Genomic DNA, 27,284 nt, shown 5'->3' with positions numbered 1-27,284 from the left:
TTGGAAATTTTTCACCAGGCACTTCTGTTGTGGAAATTGCTCGGAGACCTTGTTGTCAGCATACCTAGAAGAATCATGTATTCATCCTGAATGGAAAGTTTCTAGTTTGTGGTCGTGAAGTTTCAGGAGGCTGCGATTATCACAACAGATCTTTTTATGCAGTGAGGTCAAGTTTCAGAGCAAAGAAATGGCTACTATGGGCAATAACATCACAACTCGTGAATACAATGGGGCTCACTGGATTCACATCAGTCTCATATTTCCAGTCATTCCCCAATGCATGTAATTCCAGTTCTGTTCAGGGAGCCCAGCAGACCTCGGACACAAACTGCATGCAGCACGTTTTAACAGCAGGGGGAGAGCGCATGCAGCAGATGATGCGGTGTGTTTCTGATGACAGCCGAGGGCCCGCACTGTGCGTCTGTCTTTCCGGGGTTCAAACAAGCAAGTCCAGTGTTCTTGAAGACAGTCAAGTACCACCGATGATCACTTGGTAACACTTATATGCAACGTTTGCATTAACAGCAGACGCACCGCCTGTCACAGAAACGTCCAGTACTTCACCGCACCAAGGATTTCAGTCACTGCTCCAACGGCTAACAGTTCACGGCTAAATAGTTAGCCACGGCCGCAGACAGGTAATGTAAACTAAAGTTTTGATTACCGCCATTCTCTTTTGGCGTTGAGTTCCTTATGTGGTAAGATAAGGTTATTGACGTGGCGTCTTTTTGTTTAAGTTTTTCACAAGTTCGTCATCTATGTGCTGTTTAGCTACGTTGACGTTAGCTAACAACACGTCAACGGCTCTGTTAACGTTACATTCAACTCAAATTAGTGGACAGCATTAAGCTAACTGACCGGCCGGAAGGTAAAACTGCAGAAATGTTTGTTTAATGGCTGTTTTACAAATGCATTATGCCTGCTTAGTTTTAATCATGCAATATAACAATTACATTAACGTTATTTTACATTATGTGTCGTTACTAGCTTATAAAAGTGTTGTATGACTTTTGGGCACCCTCGCTAGTCACGTGACTGTGCTGCAACAGGTAGGCTAATTTACCTAACCTTGCTGAGCCACTTCCTGTATGTGATGTTAAAATGAGAAAATGGGTCAACATAATTTATTGCATTTAACTGAGAACCTGGAAAGGCACACCTTAACATTGCCTCACCAGCTGTTAGCTTAGCTTTATGTTCAGCTGTATCATATTCTAGGATTATTTTAGCTAACTAGTATTTAAGGTGTCTGCTGATATTTTGATTTTTATCTCAGTGGTAAAAGGTTGAGATCATTGGATGTGACTAACAAAATCTTATGCAGCTGAAGTCTATTTGTGAAGCACAAACTCATACAAAAGCAGGTCAAATAGGTTTTCAAAGAAATATCTGTTTGGTTTATTTGTAGGACATGAGCTAAAATGAAATCAAAATTAAATTTTCCTGTCTATAATTGCTTGCTGGATATGTGTATGGATGATTAGTCTGGGTGTGTCTGGGTGTGTGCACGCCATTCATGTTTCATAGACATGGATGATACACATAAGCAGGGATGGATAACGCATGGATAATCCAAACAAATGTCCAACTTGGGAACAAAATCTTTCCTACAAAAACTAGGTTATTGCCCAAATCAATGTTATTTTCATTTATTTAGACTTTAATTCTCAATAATTAGGAATGCATGATATTGATTTTTGTAAAAAGCCAGTGATAACCAATTATTACCTGCTTCTCATTGTCAATACACTCAAGATAACTGATAATTTGACATTTTTTTATGTTTAAAAAGTAGTTCATATAACCTGTAGTACATGCATAAGTGAGGAAAAGAAAGGATAAGATGTAATGAGTGAAGTTGAATGATTTAATAGTCAGTAGTTTTGACCAAACCAATTCTGACATCACTGGCACAAACAAAGTAAGTTCATCAAAAAACTTAACAAACATACTTTGACTTTCAAAGAGCATTTTGAGTAAGAATTCTAATGAAATCTTAATGCTTTGACATAATCTGCCAAATTACATATTGTTATAGGACATATTTATCAGCTATAATAAATCGTGACAATAGAAATTTCCTATTATTGGCTGATATCTGTCGTATATCCCTAATGAAAATTTATTTATATTAGGATACATTAAGCAACCGTTAGGGTTTTTCATACTCTTACAAAAAAAAAATGTGTCAGTCTTTGTTACTTCTGTAATCGATACTAGGGTTGCAAATTTTGTGCATTTTCCTTAACCAGTATTTGAAATCATTAACAATCTATTAATCATCAATAATTAATAAGATACAATGACACAACTTTTTCTCATTATAGGTTTTATTTAAACAGTCTATCAGCACATTAGTCATGTGAAACATTTATTAATGAAGCACAAAAAATTTCGGCAAACAGAATAATAAAACAATAAGGCTCAGGCTCAAAACAGCTGCTCTTATCCACCTGTTCTTATTCAACAAATACTCAAAACGGTGTCAAATGCGGTGCACTTACTTGAATTTCTAGTTTAACAAGACTGACCAAATCAAATTGTGAGAAGACCTGAGCTCTGGAGAAATGATACACAAAACATACATTATAGCTTAATGAATTTTTAGTTCATTAAATTCTTAACAGCAATTGATTAATTAATGATTAATCATCAACATCCCTAATAGATACATTCACATTAAGGCACAAACTTGGGGATAGGTTAGTAGTGCACCCCTTCTTTGTACCATATTAGTGCACTACTAACAGTCAGCTAACTTGGTAGAACCCATTCATACCCTCCTGTCTGTCTGTTTTCAGGTATGTCTGAAGTTAGGCTTGAGACTGAATCGGGGAAGACCTCAGCCGAGGAGCCTCAGGTGGATTGTGAGGAGGAGGCTGACAAAGCAGAGGAGAGTTTGAGTGAGGATGTCAAACAGGAGAGTGTAGACAACAGCAGAGCAGGAGATGACAGAGATGAGGAGCTGTACGACGTTGATATTGACAGTGCTGAAGAAAATGCAGAAAACAGTGACAAGGATGTTGAGAAGGAGGATGAGGGCCTTCAGAGTGAGAGTGTGGTGACACGCAGTGACAGTGATGCTGCACACGTGTCTGACAGTGTAGACAATGGTGGACACGAGACAAATCATCATGTTGAGGCAGCTGAAACGCCAGAGGAAAGTGGAGATGGGCACACTGAAACAAAGGTGATATTTACCTTCACTTTGGCCAATCAACCTCTTCTAGCACTTCCTCACTGTGCTCTTGTTCATGTTGCTGTTTCAGTCTTTATTTGCTGTGATGGTGGTGGCCTCTTTCCTGTATTATCAATTTATTATTCGATTGAATTTGCTGTGAAGCTGATAAAATCAACAACATGAACCCGAGTTATAGCTTTAAAGTTATTGTGTTTGTTTCTCCATTTTATGTCGGTAGATGGTAGCTGTGTTTCAGATTTCATTCTGCTTTGCTGGAGGTTTTAGAAAATTATATAGTTGGTGTAGCAATTGCTCTGTGATGGTGGTGCAGTTAGTGGCTTTCTTTCTTTTCCTTGTGTGTGACTCTGTGAGTTGCTGTATGTCTTTGGGGATGATCAAGGCTTCATACATTTTCTCTGCTTTGAATTAATGCTGGCTTATCTCAGAGTGATTGCTGAGAAGGATTTGTCTTTTCTGTTTGTCACTATCCAATGTACATGCATATTATTATTAAGTGTATGACAGTAAGTATACATTTCTCTGTGTTTCTTCCTCCTTTTGTTGGACGCTGACTCTCTGTGTGTAAGTGAATCTGTATTTAAATGATACCACAATGTTTCCCTGTTTGTAAGTTGGGTGTACACAGAGCTCTCCATGCTGTCAGTCACATGGCTGGGTAAGTGAAACGGATTTGGACTCCTGACTGCACATTCTCAGGCAGTCCAGCACATTTCTTGTGCTGCTGGAATGTGTGACTCCTCAGGCTGTTGATTCACGTTCTGTTTCAGGGATCAGTGCCAGTGCTGCACGTCAGATCACTCTTCTTCTTCTTTTTTTTGTTTGGAAACCCTCTTCATTTAGTAACCCATATTACAACACAGTTGTAATCCAGAATTTTCCAGTCTTGTTTTAAGGCAAATTATCCATTCTTTTCACAGCTTAAACCCGACATTGTGCAACATGGTTGTGTCACGTTCTATCATAGTTTGAGAGGCAAGACCTGACTCTTTCCTCTTCAGCTGACGCAGCTAATTGGACAATTAGCTCATTGTTGTTATCCCTTCCTCCCTCCCACACCATGTTAGCTCGTATCCAGGATACTGAACTGTAGGGAACAGCACTGGATGACATGCCACACCTTGCCCCTTCATATGCCTGATTAATTTACAGACACTTTACTACTCTCAGTGCTCCAAAAGGCTGTCACTAAGCTTCCTTGATGAGTGTTTGCAGATGCTGGGTTGGATCATTTTGGCTCTGAGAGCCCTGATCATCCCTGGATACATGGCTGAATCAGCGCCATTAGGTTTTGCAATATAAGAAAACTCTTAAATCAACATGCATGGATGGTTCTGCTTAGTAGTTGACTGATATGGGTTTTCAATTGCCAATGCCAATATTTAAAGAGCAGAGCCGCCAATGGCCGATATATCAAAATAAAGAAAAGTCATGTGTAATTACATTTTTGGATGCACATTACACTTAAATCGACATGGTTATCTTAGCCAGTAACAAGTTGTTTTACATAGCTGTTATATCAGATGTGGTGTTTAATTTATTCCTGAATACTCAACAAAAATACAAACTCAACACTTTTGTTGTTGCTCCCATTTTTCATTACTTGAAGTAAAAGATCTAAAACTTCTTTCATGCACACCTCTGCACAAATGATGTCCACAAATTTGTTAAAATCCGTGTTAGTGAGCACTTCTCCTTTGCCAAGATAATCATATAGAGATGCTAATTAAAGAGCATGATCATTAACGGTATTGCATAAGTGTGCCTTGGACTGGTCACAATAAAAGGCCACTCTAAAAAGGATATTTATCCTGCACTGAACTATGGCTATTTCACATGGAGCTACCAGATACCATTTTTCCCTGCCCTACTCTGCTCCTGATTGTCTAGTACTCATTTTTATTGGTTGGGTTGGTTAGATTTAGGCATGAGGAGTGATTGGTTAGGGTTAGGGTAAGAACAAGTCAATCGTGGGTCATGACTTTGCCCTTTTGGGGAAAAAAAATTGATAACTGAAACCCTGTAGAATTAGCCACAGTCCAGTGGCTAATCAATGTCTTTTTTTCAACATAAAACTGCACATTTCAGAGTGCTGTTTAATCAGCATCATTATATGCCACATGTGTCAGGTGGATGGATTATCTCGGCAAAGAAGAGGTGCTCACTAAGATGGATTTTAACAAATTTATCAACAACAGTTGAGAGAAATAAATGTTTTGTGTACATAGAAGAAGTCTTTGATGATTTTTAATTTAATCTGATGAAAATCAGGAGCATCAACAAAAGTGTTTCATTTGCATTTTAGCTGAATTTACATTATAACATATTCAACTGACACATACTGACAAGACTGCCTGTAGATGTGTTAGCAGACATTTCTTGTTTGTCGACCTCGTGAGTGCAGGCAGATAATTAATCAACCTGTCACTAGTTCTGCTTCAACTGTAGCTAAATTTAAAAAAAAAAAAAACACACACACAAACAGTGCTGTCAGCAAAAAATGTTACAGTCAGCCTTTATTTTCACCCTTTTTTAAAATGTGTGTAATCTGAGACACGTCTCTATCAGACAGCGTGTTTGCACTTGATGTCAGAGAGGAGCATCAGACAGGAGTCTGTCTTATCTGTAGTAGGTGGTTAGACAAGCCTAGTAGTGCATGTCTGTGCTGCCTGCCTGCATGCGGGCGTCATATGGCCTTTAAGTATTTATGTGTCTGTCACATGACACAACACTCAGTAAAGTCTTTGTCACACATACCATCATCAAAACATTTTATTGAGCTGCACTTTGGTCTGTTTAATAATATGGTGTTATGGTTAAGCGTATCAGAAGTATTTAGTTACGGATTATATCTTTAAAGGGTCAATTTACATCAAAATCAAAAATACTTATTTTTACTCTGGCCTGTAGTGCTGTTTATCCATCTAGACTGTTTTGGTGTGAGCTGCTGAATTTTGGCAATATCAGCAGTGTTCTGCCTTTTCTCCAATATAATGGAACTAGATGGCACTTTGCTTGTGGTACTCAAAACCCCCAAAATATATATTTGAAAAACTGTTGTATAAAGAAAGTAGTTCCTATGTGAGACTATCTATGAAAAAGTAAAAAGCAATGTCTCTTTCCAGAAATCGTGACCCAGTTTTGCAGGACATCAGAGACCTTTCTGTGAGCAGTTTCTTGGGGAGACTTTCTTTCCATAGCAGAAAGAAAGTAGCATCTTATATGAAGTTCCTGTATTCTGCCACACGCATCAAAACAGTCTAGATGGATAAATAACATGACAGACCAGAGGAAGAATGGGTATGTTTGATTTTGGGGTGAGCTGTCCCTCTGAAAAAAAAAATTCCTCAGGGTTAAGTCCTTATAAACACACATACAGTGTCAGATGACACCCTGTGATCAAAGCAAAACCCTTTTTTAGTATCTTAATTAAGACTTAAGTTTTAGTTTTGAAGAAGTGATTTTTCTCCTTTTCTTTTACTTTTCTATCAATGAGTCTCTAAAGCCACTAAATCCCCTGACGGGCTTGGCACTACTGTCATTTTGTGGTCACATACTGCTTTATTTTAGAAGGAGCAAACCTCACATTTAAAACTTGTTTTTTGTGTGTGTCTCCCTCTGTGTGTGCAGCTTCAGTGAACTAGCGTTCCTTCATAGTGTAAACAACAATCAAATATACTTACCCAGTACTGTGGGGAAATAGTACCTGTTGGTCAGTTAAGTCATAATTTACTCAATAAATTTGAACTAGACATACTAGCTTTAATATTAGATGTGTTGTTGATATAAGCCCATGATTTAAACTCACTGTTTTGGCTCACACAGTGAAAGCAGTCAGTCTTTTTAGACTAGACCCAGATCTTGTTACCTGGTGATCTGGTAGCTATTTGCATTATTTAGAGCCTGATCAAAGTCCACCTATAGTCGCAGGTTGTTGTTCAAAGATGCAGATTCAAATTTATTGATCATAATATTTTTTTCAATAGTACCTGCCCCTTCTTCCAGGCGTGCCATTGATCCATATTAACCAGCTTAACACTGTTAGAACTTGCAAAGCTTTAAAGCAGTTAGGTTAGTGTCCTAGTTCCCCAAGTCCACTGTGGTTAGGCCACAAAAACTGTACTAAGAATAGTACAGCTGTGTCTTCAGCCTGCAACTGAGGGCAGCTGGTTTATTGCGGCCTAAACAGAATGGATGTTACCATAAACTGTTGTCTCTACTCAGTGGTTTGCTGTGAGCCAACATGTAAATATGCAGCCAAGCCTTGTGTCACTGTGTCATTGTAATCCAGCGGCATGATGAAGAGAGATCATGATTTATATGTTGTCATAAAGATTAGATCAGGTCCGTCCACGTGGCTGGAGAATTTTGTTTCATGTGCATTCCTGCATTACAAGATTTTCTGAATTAGACCACAAAATCACCAGTTAGAAACCGTGACACACAAGGTTTAATGTGGTCTGAAATAATTGATGTCACTCACTGTAAAACATAAAAACATGTATTTGCTTGGAAGCACTAACATGAACACAGCAATGAATAAACAGATTTTCATGCAAGAACCACTCATATGAACAGATTTGTTTTTAAGTGGTTTGTATGAGTGATTAAGTGGTTTGTTCAAGTGATTTAGGAGAACTTGCCGCATTGACCAGTTTTCTCATATTTTCTCTTGAGTACGCACACAATTTGCAAGTGTTCCAGATCCATCATAGGACTCGTCCAAAAAATTCTTTTCACTAATGAGTTGTATATTTCATTACTTTGAAGCAATTTTGAGTTTGAAAATGCAAAATAAACTACCCATCATAATTATGTTGACCTTATCTTCTTTGACTCTGCAATTAAAATGATAATGTAATTCTAAAATTATTAATGTAGCCTGAGGATATAATTATTAATTTAAATTGGCCATTATCATGTTCACTCACATTTACACATTTATCAGAAATTAAGAACACTTGCTGAATCAGACAAGGTGCACTCATACAAGCCCACCGTACTGTAAAAGTAAGAGAAAGGTAAGAAAATGTTCAGGCATGAGACCCAGTGTCTATCTGAAGCACTGCCATGGAGTACAGCAGATATACACATTATAAAAGGTACTGTGTTTACAATAATCCACCAAACATAGAATTTATGTATGTACAGAGTGAAGATGATGTAATGCTCTTGGTTACATATTCCATCCTGTTGTGTTGAAAATTGATGTCAGTTGTTGCACAAGAACTTCCTGGTATCCTGGTAAACGCTGTAATGCTGCAGCGTAAATGACTTAAACTGAATTTAAAAAAAAAAAATTGAAAGCGGGTGGATTCACCAATATATAGGTCAATTTATTGAAAAGGTTTCCTGGGATGAATTAGAATTTTAAACTACTGAAATTAAATTTGTTTGGTTCTTGTTAAACCTTCAAATTATTTGTGACATCAGTGCATACGTCAGTGTTGTTCACCTTGATGATTCCACAGGACTAGTATCACTATCAGTATTGAATTCTGGCCCAGGCCACTGATTTCCACTGTGACTGTGTCCACAAGATGGCAGCAACTAATTTATGCCCCAGTGGTCGATCCTGAGTCCGGTTTTCTTTATGGATTTCCCTGTCTTTGAAGTTGTTTGGGAAAGCTTTAAAGAATAACCTGCTTCATTTCACCCTCCTCATTACAGGAAAGCACAATGGCGGAGGAGTCCCTTAGAAGCTCAGCCGCTGAGATCTCAGTGACCAGCAACGGAGACCTGGATCAGAGCCCTGAGACAGTATTTCAGAGGGTAAGGCCTTGTTCACAGACTTTATATAATTGTCTCAGACAGTGTGACTCTACTGGCTTCCCCAACAAAACCTTGAATAGGTCTTTAAAGGCCTTAGGTTGACAGATGGTATTAACAACAACAAAACTACCCCATGTTATGATATCAAGCGTGACATCATTCATTAAATTGGCTCAACATAAAACAGTGAAATTTCAACTCATGGATGTAAATAAATATTGCAAACGAGTAGGCTCTGTAAAATTGATGTCTTTGGCAATGTATGCCAAATAGGGATGCAGCTAACAATTATTTTAATTGTCGATTAACCATTATTAACTCAAGAGATATTAAGTTTACTGTCATAAAGATTACAAAACAATCCTCTCACAATCTCATCACATCTGAGAAGCTTGAACCAACAATTTATTGGTGTTTTTGCTTGAAAATTAATGTCAACAATTAATCAAAAGTTGCAGGTGATTTTTAGTCAACCAATAAAAGCACAATTTAGTAAATCGTTGCAGCTCTACAGAATAGGTTTCACTCTGTGTTGCAGTGAAATCCTCAGACAGTCGAGGCAAACCCTAACCCTAACCCCATCCAGATGGGCTGCTACTGTTTACCCCTAATAGCTCAGAGTCACATTGACGGTCTGTGGTGGGGATGACAGCACAGCCACAAGCTTGTATACAGCTTATAAATGTTCAGTCATCAGAAATTAGTCAGGATGAGGATTGATATGTAGCCCAGGGAGCTCCCTCTTTATTGTCTTGTCTTGTGTCTGTACAGTGATCATTTGTGTCAGACTTGAATAATAATGCATTCACAGGCCTATCAGCAGTGTACCACTCTGCTGCAGTGTACTACTTTACATTGGTGATGAGCTAACTTCAATCATTAGAGTGACATAAATGACGTGAAATGTTTGCTTCTGTACAATCAAATCAATCAATCAAACATTCATAAAAAACCATTCATAATAATACAGTTGCACTGGGGCACGTTATGGGTCTTGCTACTTTTTGACCGTAATAACCCACTACCAAGTAGTATTGTAACTTCTCTAAACAATACCTGCATTTGATCCTTACCCAGGCTGCTGATATGGATCGAGACCGAGAGCTGTGCTACACTAATATCGGCCCACTGACATATCTGTCTGGCTCGAGTTCCCTGCCATTGCTGCCTGTATCCTGCAAACTATTAAACCTGTTCATATAATCTCTGTTTGATTTTTTAATAGGACTCTTACCCCAGTGGACCAGGGGCCCTAAACCTCTCAGAGTCCTGTGTCCCCTCCAGCAACTTTGCTTCAACAACAGAGGGCATCATTGAGTCAGGACCATACAAAGGTAAAACATTTCACTCTCACACTTGCTGTGTATTTGTACTGTTTCCTCACACATTAGAGTTTTGCGACGGAGCAGCATATCAGAAACTCATCAGACTTTGTCAGCTTTTTACATTATTTGTTTTGCTTTGCAGCGTTCAGTATTTACAGAAAGTCTTTCTCTCCATTTGTTCTCAGTCCTTTACGTTTGGTTTATAATCTCTGAAAACTGAGAGGCAGACATTTGAATTTGTAAAGGTGCACATCCAATTGAATTTAATGAGTTTCCTCTGATCTCCAGGTTGTGACCCTCTTTTCCTTTTCATCATCATGCCCTTGTTACAAATGCAAATAAAAGATCTCCCTGTAGAAGAGTGAGCTGTTGTAGCCCATTTACCACAATGTTGCCATGGTTATTTTCCGTGTTATTGACACTGGTTGAGGTAGGCTTTTGTTCAGAAACACATTGATCCCGCAACGTGGAGAAAGCCGACATAATTTAAACAAACGCACAGGAAATCAGCATCAATGAGAAATTCCCCCTTACACTTGTGGTGACGGGATGGTGACATACTAATGAATGATAACTCTGAATATCTCCCAGGGTCAGCAAGCCTGCCCATGTCTCCCGTGGCACCTGTAGCTCCCAGCTCGGCTGTTGCTAGCCGCCTGGCACGCTCTTCCAGCGATAGTCAGGCTGAGAAAGGTACCCGCAGCGATGGAGTATGAATCAGATGATCCTGAATCGTCACCATTTGCACACTAAATTAACCACAGTTCCCTTCTTGGTTTTCATCAGTTTCTTACCTGCTCCTTGTTCCCACAGGCTGTGCTCCATTCAGAATCAAACCTTTCTTCTTCTCCTCTCTTGTTTATCGGCTCTCCAAACTTAACCTTTCAATGAGTCTGGGCTAATTAAAGTAGTTTCCTGCTTTGCAGAGGCTAATGATAAGTGTTTACATACTCCTTAGAGTCATTTTCCTAAGATCTAGATCTCAAGATTGCTAGATCTGATGCAACCTCTCGATGTCTAAAGCATTTGCTCAGCTTGGAAAGAAAACTGCTTTCACATTCAATCTCAGCGGGTTTTCCTGCTTGCAACCTTTGTCCTTGCAAAAGTTGGCACCCATAGTCTCTTTCTGTGGGCCCCCAAAACTGACAAAATGCAGTAAAAGGCTGTCAGTCAAGTCAAAAATACAACTGAACATATCAATTGATATTTTTCAGTGATTGATTATTTGAAGTGGGGTTGTACGAGGTGCTTATCAGTGCATTACCTATAGTAGATGGGAGTCGGCACAACACTAGTTTGGGGAAGCAGCGGGAGTACCAGTATGGACGCTAAGCAATGTACTGCTGTAGACAGGGTCAGCACCAAAAATATTTTAGCCAACTAGATTTAAAATATTTTCACTGCTTTATCTTTCAATCAGACAGCCTTTTTTGACAGGAAACCACTGTGATAAAAGCAAGATACTGCCCTTTCCAAACCAACCAGACTCCGTGGACAAAATCAGTGATTTTACTTGCAGAACACAAGAGTTTCTGGTCGACGAGCGCTAGATTGGTTAGTTAGTTTCTGTTGTTGTGTGAATCTGAACTTACCCCATAAAACACCAAAGTCACACAATAACACAAACTAACTAACAGATTGAGGCAGTGGTTGTCCAGCAACTCCCTTCTTTTGCAGTGTAAAATTTCAGACTTTGCCAAAGGAGTCTGGTTGAGCAAGAGGGAATCATATTTGACTATCTGACAGTGGCTTCTCGCTGGAACAGTCTGTCTGATGGCAAAGCAGTCAACATACTTTAAATACAGAGTATAATTAAATTAATAAAATATATTTTGCTGCTGACCCTGTCTACAGCAGTACATTGCTAAGCTTCAGTGCTGTGCTCCTCTCTACTTCTGCAGTGTGCCCAACTATACCTCGAAATAATTAAAATGTAATGTAAAAAGTTGGTGGAGGAAAAAGAAGAGACATGCACTTGAAGATGAAGCATTTGTTGGCTAGCTTTGTTAGCATTAACTTGTGTACTGAAAGTACAATGCTCAGTTTGGATTATTATAACAATATTAACAACAATATTATATATTTGTGTAATTAGCTATAGTTTTGACTTGTCTGATTATCTTTAACTACAGTTTATCAGTTTTGGGGCTCCATATCTTTCAGCATTTCCCTTCTTTGCCCAAACCACACAATAAAGCACTTGTCATCTCTTTTACTGTGACTGTTAGCATTTTAAAAGTGGTAAGTCATGACTAATTGTATTTAAATGTTCATTGTGATTTGAAGAATCATATATGTCATCGCCGTCCTCTAATGCCTTAAATTTAGTATGTGGTCTGTGTTAAGTTTCACTGATAACATGACAATCTCATTTCACTGTTTGATAATTATGATACGTGAATTGTACCTCCCTAATTTTCACCACAGCCCTCTATCCTACAAACCCAATAACTTAATCACTCACTAAGTGAATGACTTCTAATTGTCCAGGGGCAATGAAAGCACAGCCAAAGAGTGGAGCGGTGGTCCTTTCAGACGATTTAAAGAACCCAGCCATGGAAAAACTGGACCTTGTGAGAAAGTGGAGCATCAACACATATAAAGTAATCCTCTCTGTCCTTGATTTCTTTTTATGTCCCTCGCCTACCCTGCTTCTTCTCTCAGCCTTTGTCCCACTCTTTATCTCCTCCCAGTTATTAGGATGTTGGCAGAAAAGTGAACTAACTATGCCCCAAACTGACCCACACAAATGATCAATATCTTCTCTTTCTTTACTTTGCCTTTGGCTCCATTTTTGTCCCTTTGATTGCCTCTTTTACAGTCTCTCTGCTCTTTTTCTCTTGACTAGAAACTCCCAGCAGTCATATGTTAAAATGGACTTATTGAACTCTTATCAGTGTGTGTGTTATTAAGCCTGCTGTCCTCTGCAGTGTACCAGGCAGATCCTGTCTGAGAAGCTGGGCCGGGGCTCCAGGACTGTGGACATGGAGCTGGAGGCTCAGATCGAAGTCCTGCGTGACAACAAGAAAAAGTACCAGCACGTAATCAAGCTGGCTCAGACTCTGGCCAGTCAGCTGTCCCAGATGATGCAGACGCAGAGACAGCTGGGCGACGCCTTCGCTGACCTCAGCCTCAAATCACCAGAACTCCATGTGAGTCCACACAGATAGATACATTAAAATTAATCAGATCAGGCAGGATAAAGGGAAGTAGTTTGTTATCATTTTTACTCAGTGTGTTAGCAAAGACTCATAAAATAATCTTCTGGGCAAACATGTTTTCTGAGACTCTACTCTGATCCTTCAGATTACTGTTTACTGTCACTGTTTATTGTCACAGTTTATTTTCGTTTTATTGACGCATCACACCAGCTAAACCATGAAGTTAATGGCTTAGAAAGCAGTTAAGAGTCATGCATAATTAAATATTAGGTCCTCATCCACTTCCTCTGAGTCCTCTAATTGTGTTACAGGATTTATCGATGTTGCTCAATGTTTCAGACACCAAGTGCATTCTATTTTGTACAGTGCAGTTATTGTACAGACCCCAATTCCAACAAAGTTGTGACGCTGTGTAAAACACAGGAACATCCCACAGGTAAACAGGTTAATTGAAAACCGCTAATAGTTTAATGATTGGGTATTAAAAGGGCATTCTTGAAAGGTTCAGTCGTTCACAAACATGGATGGTTTGAGGTTCACCACTGTGAAAATCTGCATGGGCCAGTAGTCCAACAGTTAACAACATTTCTAACCATGCAGTTGCAAGAAATTTATGAATTTCACCATAGAGAAATTTATTATTTATTTATTTATTTATTTATTTTTATTAAAAACTCACATAATGTATAAGGATACTACATGTGCTTGGGAACACTTAGGAAAACCGTTATCAGGAAATACAGTTTGTGAGTGCATCTACAAATGCCTGTTAAGACTCTACCATGCTAAGAGAAAGCCATAAATCATCAACATCCAGAAACGCTGTTGACTTCTCTAGGGCCCACTTCAAAAGCCAGCATCTGTGAAGTATGGGGGTCCGGTAAGGGTTATCGTGAGCAACTGGAGGTACTTGAAGACATTTTGCCTCTCATCCATGAGGTTTCTTCAGTTCTAACTGACGAGTGGGGGGGTTCCAGATGGAACTGACCTGGATGACTAAGAGTCTTCAAAGAGATATATGGGGGGTGTGTTAGTGTCCATGGCATCATGGTAACTGTCACATCTGTGAAGGCCCCATTAATGCCCCATAATCCACAATGTGCGTTAGTAATAAAAGAGTTCAGGCGCTAGACTGACCTGCCTGCAGTCCAGACTTGTCTCCCATTGAAAATATGAGGTGCATTATAAAGGGCAAAACATGACGACAGAGACACTGGACTGTTGAGCAACTGTACTCGTATATCAAGCAAGAATGAGAAAGAATTTTGTTCTCACGAGGTCAACAGTTAGTGTCCTCAGTTCCTGAAGACTTACTGAGTGTTGTTAAAAGAAAACCGTGATGTTACACAGTGGTAATTGTTCGTGTCCCAACTTTTGTGGAATGTGTTGCAGGCAGCAAATTCAGAATCAGTTTGTGTTTACAAAAAATAACAAAGTTTATCAGTTTGAGCATTAAATATCTTGTCCCTGTACTGTTTTTAATTGACTTTAGGCTGAAACATCTTTGCACATCATTTTTATGCATGTTATGCACAGCATCCCAACTTTTTTACAATTGGGATTTGTATATCATAAAACATACGTGTATTTTATATCACAGAGTATATTTATGGTCTTGTGAGAATGTTGTGTAGTAGATTAGTTTTCTTTGCTGGGTAATTATGTCTGCTGTGTATTTTTGAAAATATCTCAAAGGACTTGGTCTCCCCATTAATAACATTTTTGTGTTTAATTGATGCAGATTGTTTTACTCACAGTTGTAACAATCACTGTTTCTGCTGCCTATGTACTTTCAAGATGTACTGGTCGCAAGATAATTAAAATTTGTTAAATCTGCTCTTCAGGAGGAGTTTGGTTACAACGCTGACACCCAAAAGCTTTTATCCAAAAATGGAGAGACACTGCTGGGTGCAATCAACTTTTTCATCTCCAGTGTTGACACACTCGTGGACAAAACAATCGAAGACACCATGATCAATATCAAACAGTATGAATTTGCCAGGTAGGTACAGTCGTGCACAATGTGTTTATTGTGTCTGCACACCATCTCCATACCACAAATGTTTATCTCACTGAGAATTGTCTCAGTTAGGGGTGCGGAAAGTATCTAAACTTTCAAAATATGTCTCAATGCACAAAAGTCAATCAGAAATTTAAAACCTTCTCAACATTTTGATCACCTGCAATAATTTGAGCATGGACTCTGTGTTCCTCACAGCTGAACCATCTGGATGGTGAAACATAACAGACATAAAACATTTGTACCATTTTACATTCTAAAATACTTCTCGAGTTTTGGTGAGGATAGTCTTAAAGTCTTATTCATGATAAATAAAATTTGTGGATTTTGTTGTTTTCTACAAAAATAAAATATATCGTATGAAGTAACCAGACAACTGCTTTGATAGCAAACACCATGTTAACTACATGCCTCATGCAAGAACAAAAATAACAGAACTTTGCTCACGATAAAAGCGCCCACTTACAACAAACACAAGCGAACATATACACTCTCATACAGGCAGTTATTTGAATAATACAGCCTGCAAATAAACATCATAAACGTACATGTGAATGCATATTAAAGATTCCCTGTTGAGTTTTCATGTAAACAAACAAAAGTTATGTTTACATTCAGTGATGTAACCTTGATTATGGCTGGGTATTGGTATTGGACCAAAATAACCCTGTGCCAAGTAGCATTGAAACGTCTCCAATTAAACAATACCTGTATTTGAATCTTTTGTACCACAAACTAAAAACAGCTGTATGGTTTTGTGTGTTCAATTTAATGCAACGGCCAAAACTGCAACCCATGCAGTCTGTGGTGCAGAGTTTGCAGTTCAGCATGCTGAGATGCTGCCTAAACATTCAAAAGTATATATGTACGATACTACACACCTGTGGTGTCTGGTAAAATAAATTCTTAAAGTGCAGAAGGATTTTTTTCAGGGATGCTTTATGCATTCACATAATGGATGTCAAATGAAGCTTTTAAAAACAAAATGAAGTGCTCTATTGGTATCAGTATCACTTTTAGAGTACTGGTAGCATTTTTTTTTTTTAAAGGATGAGGTCCAACAAACCAACAAACAAAGCTGAATGTTTTTTCTTCTTCATGAAACATTTGTAAAGCTGAAGCACTCTTCTTCTTTCCTTCCTTTGTTGGTGCATTGATGCAGACCTCATTACTGCCACCTGTAGATCAGTGGAATAGTGTGAAACCACTGGCTGAACTGCTTAAAATGTCACTGGCTTACATGTGCATCCTGGTGTGCTTTCATCAAAAGAGAGACCTGCTAATGAAAAAGCTGCTCCATACGTTATTACAGGTCAAAAACTCTACAGACCTTTAATAATTAAAACATAAAAGATTGGACGTGGTGTGCAGAGATTATTTTTGTCATGTGTTATATTGCACCTGTCATAATGTTTACACACATGAAACATTTTGTGATGCTGTTCAAATGATACCGCACCTCTAGGGTTGAGTATGACGCGTACCGTACAGATTTGGAGGAGCTGAATCTGGGGCCACGTGACGCCACCACCATGCCCAAGATCGAGCAGTCACAGCAGCAGTTCCAGATCCACCGCGAGAAGTACGAGAGGATGAGAAACGATGTCTCCGTCAAGCTGAAATTCCTGGAAGAAAACAAGGTGGGGCGAGAGGCTGGTTCTGCTCTATATTCTGTACCTGCGCCAACATATTGGCTTTCTTTGTTCTCATTTCTTTATTTCCTCTTCCTCCTCCCAAACAGGTGAAGGTATTGCATAACCAGCTCATCCTGTTCCACAATGCCATAGCTGCGTACTACGCTGGAAACCAACAGCAGCTGGAACAGACACTCAAGCAGTTCCACATCAAGTTGAAAATGCCAGGTGGGGACAGTCCATCCTGGCTGGAAGAGCACTAATCACTTCTTTTGAAGCCGTCGTGGCTCCGTTTGACAGAAAATGTCAATTTCTACAGAAACTACAGGAACCCCCCCTTCTCCTCCCCCCTTCAACTCTACTGTCACTGCCTTTCAAACTTTCAGAATTGTAAATCTTTTAACTCGATACACAAAATGAAAAAAAAAAAAAATCCCACAATCCGTTTTACTCCTGATGTTAAATCATCTTGTAGTAATTTCAAATCATAGGAAATGCACTTTTATACTGTTTGATAAATCTGTCAAACAGGATTTGCTGCAGTAAACATGTGGAAACTGTAAATGGCCTTTTGTATTCCAGCGTATGAATGTTGTATCTCAGCACAGTGGACATTTTGGCTCTGTGATGGCAACTATGGGATCAAAACAAACTGTTATTTTACTCATTTTATTTTCATTACTCTTGGGATGAATGCTTTATGAAAGTGTAATCAGGAAGCTTCGGGAGACTCATGATTTGACCTTGCACCTGTTGTGATAAACGGGGGAAAAAAAACGGCATTCAGATTTCTGGATCCTGCAAACTGGTCATTTTTACCAGCAAGCTCTGATTTAAGTGGCAGTTTGACATTTTGGGAAATAGACTGATTTGTTTTCTTGTTAGGAAGTAGATGAGAAATTTAACATCTTTCTCAGGTTTGCTCTATATACAACTACAGCCAGTAGGAGTTAAGCTTAGCTTAGCATAAAGACTGTGGCTCTCTCCAAAGTTAAAACATTCTGGCTATTAGCACTAATGAACATCTCTAATACAAAAATCGAAGTGTAAAAAAAAATCAAACAGTGGTTTTATGGGACGTTATAGTCCTCATGACAGGGTGGGAAGTTAGTACTAGCCACCAGCCAAATGCTGGTAAAATATGAAAATTCCTGGCAGATTTCAGGCACAAATTTCTTACTATTTAGTTGCTGGTTAATTTGAACATTTATCTGTCAGTTAAAAAGATAATTTCCCACCCTGCCTCAGGGCAGAGCCAGGCCAGCTGTTTCCACCTGATCCCGGTCTTTTTGCTAAGCTAACAAGCTGCCGGTTGTTGGTGCGTTTTCCCGAACCGATCATGAGTTGAACTCCTTAACAATCAATTAAGATTATAAATAATTATTGTGATTAATTAAGAAGATAGAAAACACATTTTTCTCAATTAAAGTTTCATTTAAACATTTTAGTGGCACATTAGATATGTGAAACATCAATTTATGAAGCACAAACAATTTAAATAAACAGAATAGTAGAACACTAAGATTGAAGCGGCTGCCCGCAAGTCCTTGTTCAATAAATGTAGGGTCTGATTGATACAGGGTTTTTGGGGTTGATATAGATAGATATTAGGAAGTGAAAAAATTCTGATATTGATGTATTGGCTGATATTTCTATTTTGAGATATAATAATTCAAAATGTGTTCAGGCCACTGAAACGTTCACCTGATGATTATAAATAGCTATGAATAAGGGGGAAAAAACACAAATGGAGCAAGTTGGAATTAAGAAAAACGATCAAAAAACACTTAAAATGCTGCCTATGAAACAAAAAAATTAAAACAAATCTTCATCATGTTCTGTAAAAAATAAAATAAAATAAAAACATTGGTCAGCATATATGCAGCTACTGATATCAATCAATATAGCCATGCTAGGGCATTATCAGCTGATATATCAGTTAGGCTCTAAAACAGATACCTCAAAGTAATGTCGGACGGGGCGGGATCAATCTTCTCATCTATTGTAACACGCTGCAAGAAAACAAGTCAGAATATTTTCCAAAATGTCAAACTATTCCGTTAAATTGATGCTTAAAGATCATATTGATGGCTGTTCACAACAAATCCTGCATGTTGTGACACGATTATGTTGACATGATGCTACTTTTTAATCAATATCACCCTCTGTTTTTATTAGCGTTTCCTTATCTTGTCTACATCGATGGCACGTGACTGACTGGGTAAAAAGTGTAGATTCTGAAATTCCAGAGAAAATGAAGGACCGGCCTTATGTGACTAAATGTGCCTTGATTTCTTGAATTTGTTCCTCTCTTCCCCTCTGTGTTATGATATCTGGTCTTGTTATTGAAAACAGGCGCTCTCAGTCTCACTACCAGTTTTCGGGACCAACTGTTGAAGGAAGAGAACGGACCAAACACACACACATGCACACACTCTCTGAAGCCGTACAGTTAGAGCCTGTGCAACTATACATGATGAAACACTCCACACAACACAAAAGCGTTACTCAAGTAACATCAAAAAGTCTAAATGTATATTAAGACTACTTCTCAAAGATATTTATCCATATTGCACATATGCACATTTATGCATTTGAAACTAATTTACAAAAAACTTGTATGAAATGTAAGGTGAAAACCAAAATGCGATTAACTTGAGAAACTTTTTGTCTTCTGTAAATTTGAAAGACCAGCATCTTTTGCCTGAGCTGCTAACAGTTTCCTTCATTGGGTTGTATAAAATATATTTTTCAAAGAGGACAAAATTGTACGCTGGTATTGATAACCAGCTCTCATGTCCTCACTTTATTGATTTGTACTTTTCCTATGGTTCACCATAACGGTTTGAGAGTGTGAATCTTGTACAACAATCTATTGTTTCCCTGAAATAGATGGATATATATTTGTAATTTTCTCTATTTTACCTTGTAGTCTATGACCAATGCTGCCATTTGGCTTTGTTTCGTTCCTTTTTTTTCCTGAAGACCTACAGAACGATGTGCTAGTACTAGTATGTGCTAGTAGATCTTTACCTTTATAATAATGAAACATTAACAAGTGTTGAGTTAAAAAAGGATTCTGAATGTTGTGTAACATCTTTGGGAAAATAAAAGTTTCTTTTCTTTATGCATCGTCAGAGGTCGTTTTGTTGAGGGTTTGAAGTTGCAGCTTGTATGAAAAGTCACCACCAGGGGACAACAAAGACATAGGAAGCGTTACAGTACATTTGGTTAACAGAAGGAAAAAAAAAACATACAGACAAGCAAAGAAAAGCTTCTGACACGCCCTGTGAGAATTTACAATTCAATTTCTCTGCACTCATCCTGTTGTTTTGTCCTTTCCAAACAGACAGCGGTGGCTTATATTCTGTTGACGTACAGTATGGATTCACATTGACTTCTGTTTACTCAAGTCCAGGTGCTTTTAGATCCCCCCCTTCAGGTTTTCATAATCACAAACCCACCACACCCTCAGGTATACATTTGACAGGATCCGGTTAATCCTCAGAAAAGCCTTGAGGATGTTGATCACAGCCTCACTGTTGTGTTTTATCTCTGTGACTCCTCAGAAGCTGAACAATTAGATTTGCTTTAACTGCACTTACAGCAGCAGTTTGATGTTTTTCAGCGGAAAGGAAATGAACACTGCAGCTCTTAGACGTCAAGTCAAATATGTCATGCGACTGATATTTCAGACTGCAGATGGTTGGTATAAATGATCTGAATAATGCCCAAGATGTCATGTCAAATCTGTGTAGCTCAATTTGTCAATGCAGCGGCTCTTGTACATTATTGTGAAACGAAACTGCTATTTTATTAATTAACAAAAAATGAACCACCTCTTTATTACTAAATGCATTTAATTTGATAACAAAAAAATATTTCTGCTTTTAAAATTATTTTGAAGCTCAGTTCCTGATAAACAAAGATGTTCATAGCACTGAACTGTAATATAATATATAACTGTTAAGTATGGACCTTTTTCCTGTCAGTGCCTCAATTAAAAGCATTATTGGTAGTTTATGATATTCAAGCAGTGATCAATTTTATTCTATCACTATTTTTTCAAGCTAACGTGCACTCTTCCTTAGAAATTGTAGCTCCTTTTCACTAATGTAATGTCAGCTGTCACTACATCACTGAGTCACCTCTTGGTCAGATTTGATCTCACTTATTATGAACAAGTTGTGGAAGAAGTGTTCAGCTCGTAGAGTAGCAGATAGCAGCAATGCAGTAATATCAGATTGCTGTAAGAAATATTTAGCTATGAATAAGAGTCTTGCCTTCAGATTTTACAGGGATTTTACAGTACAGGGACAGATGCACAGGGTAAGAGAAACTAAGTCGTCAAAGTGGTCAGATTTTGGGATGAATGTAACATCTGGAAATACTACAGCTGTCTGTTAACTCTGGTGGTAAAAGTACAATACAATCCTAAGAAATGTGATGGCATAAAAGCTGAAATTAGCTTAAAATGGAGGTATAATTCTAGTATCTCACAACCAGTGGTGGGAGAAGTGCTCAAACCTTTTACTTAAAGGGAAAATTCACCACTTCTTATATGATATCCAGTCAGTCAATTGAAGCAATAAATTCTTCAGTTTGTGCTATATTGACTGACAAACCTGCTGCAAAAGTTCTCCTGCAAAATTTGTAGTTCTTCCTGCATTCAGTGTTGTCACAGTGTTGTAGTTGGTGTTCAGGAAGAACTACAGGCTGTTTCATCTTGGATTTCTAGTCTCCACTGTTGGGTAGCCAGGGGGCGTGCTGGATGAGTATGTTTGTCACCTAACACTATGTTTTGGCAAGCAAAGTAATAGCTGTAGGCTAGGGTGGTGATGACACAGCAAGATGGGCATGGGTTTCAGAAGCTTGCGTGCAATGCATCCTGGTACATGTAGGCACCGCTGGCACGGCTCCATGAGCATAAAAACTTTTGGTCAATATAGCACCCACTGTGGAATTTATTACTTCAGTTGACAATCAACACTGACTGGACACCCACATGAAAAGTGGTGACTTCTCCCTTCATGCAAGATGGTGCAAATTTACTCTGTTATTAGTTAAAACTCTTAAAAATTTATTTAAGCAAAAATACAGAAGTTTTATCAGTGTCAAAAGTATGCATTATGCAAAACAGCCACATTTAGTTTTATGCTGTTGGTAACACTTCAATTTTCAGGTCCCATAATTTTATGGTTAAATGGGTGGTAATTACCAAGAAATACAAGAAATTTCATAGAAATTACCCCAAAATTACCTCTAAATTACCCCCAGATTTCTTGGTTAAGTATATGATAATTAGCAAGTAACATTTTCATGAAGATGGTGATAATTACAAAGCAACAAATTTGAAATTTCTCCAAATTTCATGGTTAAGTGTGTGATAATTTGTATGAAAACAACACTTGTAAATTATCACATACTGGAAATTTGTGTGTAGTTTCTTTATTTTTGGAAAAACAATACATTAGTCATTTTACAGATACAACAGTGATTAAGACAGAGACGAAATACACTAGAACAAACAAAAACAAGCAAAACAAAAACAAGCAACTTATTTTTTAAGTACATGTATTGAATGATTAAAGGTAAAATATAATCATATTTAATATTCTTATAATAATTTGAGGGTAATTTCTAAGATATTTTAAATATGTTACTTGACAGTTGACAATTGATAACTGATAGTTGATAACTGTCCCATAATTAACCATAAAACTTGGAGGTAATTTGTGGGTAACTTTCAAATACATGACTTTACCATGGAATATGGGACCTGGAAATTAAAGTGTTACTGTCATTATACTGTTATACATTTTTGGATTAATATTACTATGCATTAAGGTGGTAGTGGCATTTTGTTGTTGTTCCTCTGCAATGTAATATTTAATTACAGTACATGAGTAAATGTACTTAGTTACTTTCTACTACACTGCTCAAATCTGATTACATCTATAGTTACATGAGTCTACCTGAGTCTGTATCACTGCTTGTGCTTGCAACCCTCCTTGTGATTGCACCAGTGGTCACAAGCTGCGTGTGGCGCGCTCGCACGGCGCACGTGAACGCGCCTGTTCCACCTGGACCAATCACGTAGGAGGAAGCTCACAACACGGCCGCCGTCTGCTGCCGCTGCCGCTGCTGGTGGAGGCGGTGCTGCCTTCACTGCCTCTGCTGCTACCGTTTGTGCTGCAGCTCGACCGGGACAGCAGGAGCAGCGGCTCTGCTCACCTGACTGACTAATAACCCTAAAAAAAAAAAAAACAACATCACACAGATTTTCTCCTCTGAAAAGTATCGAGCACTAACTCCTGTCACCGCGTCGGAGCGCCGAACGTGTCCCGACGAGCCCCTCTCATCCTCCGGTAAGTGAGGCAGGACGGTACCGCCGCATCATGCTGTGAGTGTGTGGATGTGAGACATGTAACGAGCTGCTGTAACTCTGCCGTGGAAAGTCATTGAGCCTCGCCGTGAGAGTGGGGGGTCTGCGTGTTTATTTTAACAAAGCAGGGAGCGTTTAACCTTCGCACCACTGTTGGAGCCTTTAAGGTGACAACAGAAGGTGTCCTGCAATGCAGTTAAGGTCCAAAATTACATCATTATCAAGATTTAGAGGAGTTTGAGGCCTGAATCTGTTGCTCTGCTGTGTGTTGGCAATGTAAACATGAGATTTTTTTAAAACATTTGATTCAAAAATTTGTTTTATCCACTGAATATTGATGAGAGAGAGCTCAAAATGTAACTTACTACACAAAAAATTGAGAATTTTGTACCCAAAGTTGTAAAATAGATAAAAAGTTTTGTGTTTTTCTAAAAAATCTTTCCTTCCTCCATCAAGTAGCCATATTGGAATGTAAAAATAGTGTGTGATTATGTGTGTATGAGAAATACCATGATTAATTGTCACTTAATGTTGCTTTTTTGTCACTGAGCAACAGAAAAATACCTTTTCATGTGAATACTGCTATACTTTTTGCAGGCACTGTTGTTAGATAACAGTAAGAACCTGTTTTTAAAATGAATTTGTTTCCTTGGTGGATATGTAAACACGAGAGAAATGTGAGCTTTTCAAAGATTATATTAAAGAATTTGATTATATTCACTGAATGTTTACCTACTTGCATAAATATGAATTTGGGCTGGATATATATATTTTTAGTTTTTTCCTGATACTTAATATATGCATATTTCCTACATAAACCTAATAATATTTAACAACATTAGCCAAAGCACTTCAACTTAAAATGTTTACTAGTCTTTATTTAGTCATAGAATAACTTTTTGTAAATAAAATTTTGATTTAACTCAAGAACTAGCTTTCCAAATAATGTCCATCCAGCTGTCACTTTTAATTATGTATGCTTAATTGGCAGTTGGAACCCTCTTGCATAATCCTTAAATATTATATTTGGACTGGATATAGTTTGAAATTTTCTGAGATTAGTGCTGCTGATATTTTTTGATCTGCAATACTATGTGCATGGTCCATAAATATTGTATTTGGGCTGGATATAGTTAGAAATGTTCAACTTTTAGTGCTGTTACTATCAGTTTCTGTGTTCAGTAACAATCACTTACATTTTCTGATACTCAGTGTAAACATGTTTTTCTAAAAAGTCCTTGTTTTATTAAACAAATGTAGCCAAAGTTCCACAGCTGGAGCTGCAGCGATTAATAGTTGATTAATCGATAAGTTATCAACTGTTAAATTAATCAGGAAAGATTTTTTTATATTCAGTTAATCGCTGACTATTTTTTTAAGGGGAAAGAGTTCAAATTCTCTGATTCCAGCTTCTGAAATGTGAATATCTTTGGTTTCTAGCCAAAACAAGACATTTGGGGACGTCATCTTGGACTCTGATCGACATTTTTCACCATTTTCTGACATTTTAGAGATCAAACAACTGATCCATTAATTATGAAAATAATCTGAAGTTGCAGCTCAACATCACAACCATTATACAAGAACTCTGCCCAAATATAACAGTAAAAAATACTTGCAAAACTTTGATTGAATTCAGGAACTATCTTACCATTTAATAAGTAAACAAAACAACAGATCTGACCAGACACTGCAGTATTAAAAGTCGATGTGTCCTTTTGCAGCAATTTTTTCCAGTTTGTCCAACTCTGTGGTGCTACTACAGATGGATTTTGATTGCATCTACAATTTGTACCTCTTTATTTTATGTTAAAGCCATTACTGGAGTAAGAAGCAGTGTTTAGTGGTTGTTGTGGGTCCACCAGCAGAACTTACTGGCCCATCCCCAGCAGCTCCTTTTAGTTCAGCATGTATGGCTTTATAACTCTGTCCCTGTTGGTTTTGTTCTGCATCTCAGACCGCGGCTTCCTTGGCTTTTGTACGCTCTTATACACGCTGAGATGAATTAGAGGGCAATCCATTCAAGTGTTGGGAACAATAACCCCGTGGAAAAAAAAAAAAAGAGTTTCTCCCCCGGGTCAGGTCAAGGGAGAGGGCGGTGTCGCCCCCCGGTTGCTGTGGAAGCGCAGAGTAACATGGAAAACTCAATTCTCTGACGTCATCGTGAGGAGGAAGATGCTGGGGGGGCTTGATTTATTTCTGTGGGAGCACCGAGGGGCTGAATAGTTGTTGGCAACTTGGGTCAACTCGAGTGGTCTTTATTGCCCCGAAAATCTGTCCTGGTCTTATAAATTCAATTTTAGTCTGCATTGACAAACGGTTAAAAAGTAAAAAACACAACAAAAGAGGAAAGAAAAGAAAAAGAAAATTAAACTGTGTCTTTCTCTTATGTCACGCCCCAAACTTACCACCCAAGTCTCTCAGCTGTAAACTGTCTTAAGAAAGAAAAAAAGGCCAAAATGAAATGTAAGAAAAGGGCGAGGGAAGATTTTCTTTAGAAAACTGACACACCTTTTCTGTCAAAGAGAGCTTTCAGGGCTAAAATAATAATACCAATATTCCTTCAACAAATGTTGTCGTAATAAATATTGTTTGGGAGATTTATGCACATTGCTCATCGGCTCCTGTGTTGTTATGGAATCACAGGGGTTAGAAAAAAAGAATAAATTTGTTAAAGAATAAGAAAATTAGTCTGGAAATATAAAGATGAAAAAGTAAAAGAATAAGTAAGTGAATAAAAACTGCAGAAATATAATAAAGCAATAAATAAATGTGGAAATATAAAGATAAAATATAAATATATAGAGTAATAGTGAGTTTAGAGGAAAAGAGAATAAAGGGAGAGTGACGTTACTCCTGCAGTTTGTTCTAGTCACCGTGAGTCAGGGCATGGCGAGCCAAAAGTGGTCACAAGTGTGGTTAAAGTTTTCAAAACTCGAGACAGGAAATACTCGCTGCAGTGTTTGTAAAGGAAATGCAAAATTGGCAGGGCAACATATCTAAGCAAATGCAAAATATATCTAAGAGCTGACGAGTGCGCCATGTTTAGCCTGAAAGCAAATTTCCCTGCAGCTAACGTTGGCGTACCTGTAGCTAGGACCGAAAAAGTTCAATTTAACAAAAAAAAAGTAGAAAAGATTCAAACACGAATGGTACCCAACCCTTCCCACGTTGAGACACAGTTCAAGACTTAGTTGGCCAGTTAATCGATACCTTGGCCCTTCAAGGAATGGCAAAAGCAACCTGATAGACTCCAAAAAAATCTAAAACAAAATATGTAAATTTAAAAATCCAATGCAATGCTATGCACTCTATGCAGACTTGAACTTTGCTTTATGCCACTCATGCATGTCGTTCTCTCCTGACTAAGATCCTTGCTTGTGTTGTATTAGATGTACGTCGTTTTGGATAAAAGTGTCTGCTAAAGGAAATTGTTATTGAAATAGTAAAAAATAATGAGGAAAATAAAGGGATACAAATAAATAAAAACACTTTAAAAACATACAGACATGTCTTTATATGTCCACATTTATTTTCAGAAATCAGAAAGTTATTTAATGTCTTTATACTCAGTGAGGCAATGAAATTACAAATGGCTGTGCAGGTAGAAAAACATAAAAATATCAAACATAAATAAAAGTAGAGACAGCAACATTTAGAATAGATTAAACGTGTTTACTTCCTACCTTTTATACTATATTTTTATGCATTTTGCAGGATTATAAATTAACAAAGAGGTGACTGGTAGACATTTTTATTCTTTCACAGGTTTTTTTTTTTTTTGCACT

The 27,284-nt window shown here is 38.0% G+C and overlaps 2 protein-coding genes across 4 annotated transcripts in view; both read left to right on the top strand.

The window, feature by feature from the left end:
- Positions 1–359: 359 nt before the first annotated feature.
- Positions 360–18,082, top strand: arfip1 (ADP-ribosylation factor interacting protein 1 (arfaptin 1)). 3 transcript variants are annotated; one of them, XM_084715011.1, is made up of 10 exons: positions 360–638; positions 2,802–3,190; positions 8,870–8,971; positions 10,197–10,305; positions 10,888–10,989; positions 12,787–12,899; positions 13,227–13,448; positions 15,302–15,459; positions 16,943–17,117; positions 17,219–18,082. In XM_084715011.1, the coding sequence occupies exons 2-10, from the start codon at positions 2,804–2,806 to the stop codon at positions 17,372–17,374; spliced, it is 1,524 nt and encodes a 507-aa protein (XP_084571137.1). In that variant the 5' UTR covers positions 360–638; positions 2,802–2,803; the 3' UTR covers positions 17,375–18,082. The 3 variants fall into 3 exon arrangements, with proteins under 3 accessions (XP_084571137.1, XP_084571138.1, XP_084571139.1); XM_084715012.1 differs by lacking the exon at positions 10,888–10,989 and having other exon boundaries at positions 361–638; XM_084715013.1 differs by lacking the exon at positions 2,802–3,190 and having other exon boundaries at positions 363–638.
- Positions 18,083–22,986: 4,904 nt separating this feature from the next.
- The window catches only part of fhdc1 (FH2 domain containing 1), a 50,096-nt gene continuing 45,798 nt past the window's right edge, over positions 22,987–27,284 (top strand). Inside the window, exon 1 of the mRNA XM_084715010.1 lies at positions 22,987–23,479. The gene's annotated coding sequence lies outside the window, so the exon portion shown is untranslated. The remainder of the gene's footprint in view (positions 23,480–27,284) is intronic.

This window comes from Lutjanus erythropterus, chromosome 3, assembly GCF_056507025.1.
Source record: "Lutjanus erythropterus isolate fLutEry1 chromosome 3, fLutEry1.hap2, whole genome shotgun sequence".
NCBI classification, from domain to species: Eukaryota; Metazoa; Chordata; class Actinopteri; order Lutjaniformes; family Lutjanidae; genus Lutjanus; species Lutjanus erythropterus.
This window is presented reverse-complemented; position numbering and strand designations above follow the sequence as displayed.

Bases quoted from the DNA above. Each gene is read 5' to 3' on its own strand.
- arfip1 (XM_084715011.1), top strand. From the start codon at position 2,804: ATGTCTGAAGTTAGGCTTGAGACTGAATCGGGGAAGACCTCAGCCGAG. The intron at 3,191-8,869 runs GTGATATTTACC...TCCTCATTACAG, and splicing joins ATGGGCACACTGAAACAAAG to GAAAGCACAATGGCGGAGGA. The intron at 17,118-17,218 runs GTGGGGCGAGAG...CCTCCCAAACAG, and splicing joins AATTCCTGGAAGAAAACAAG to GTGAAGGTATTGCATAACCA.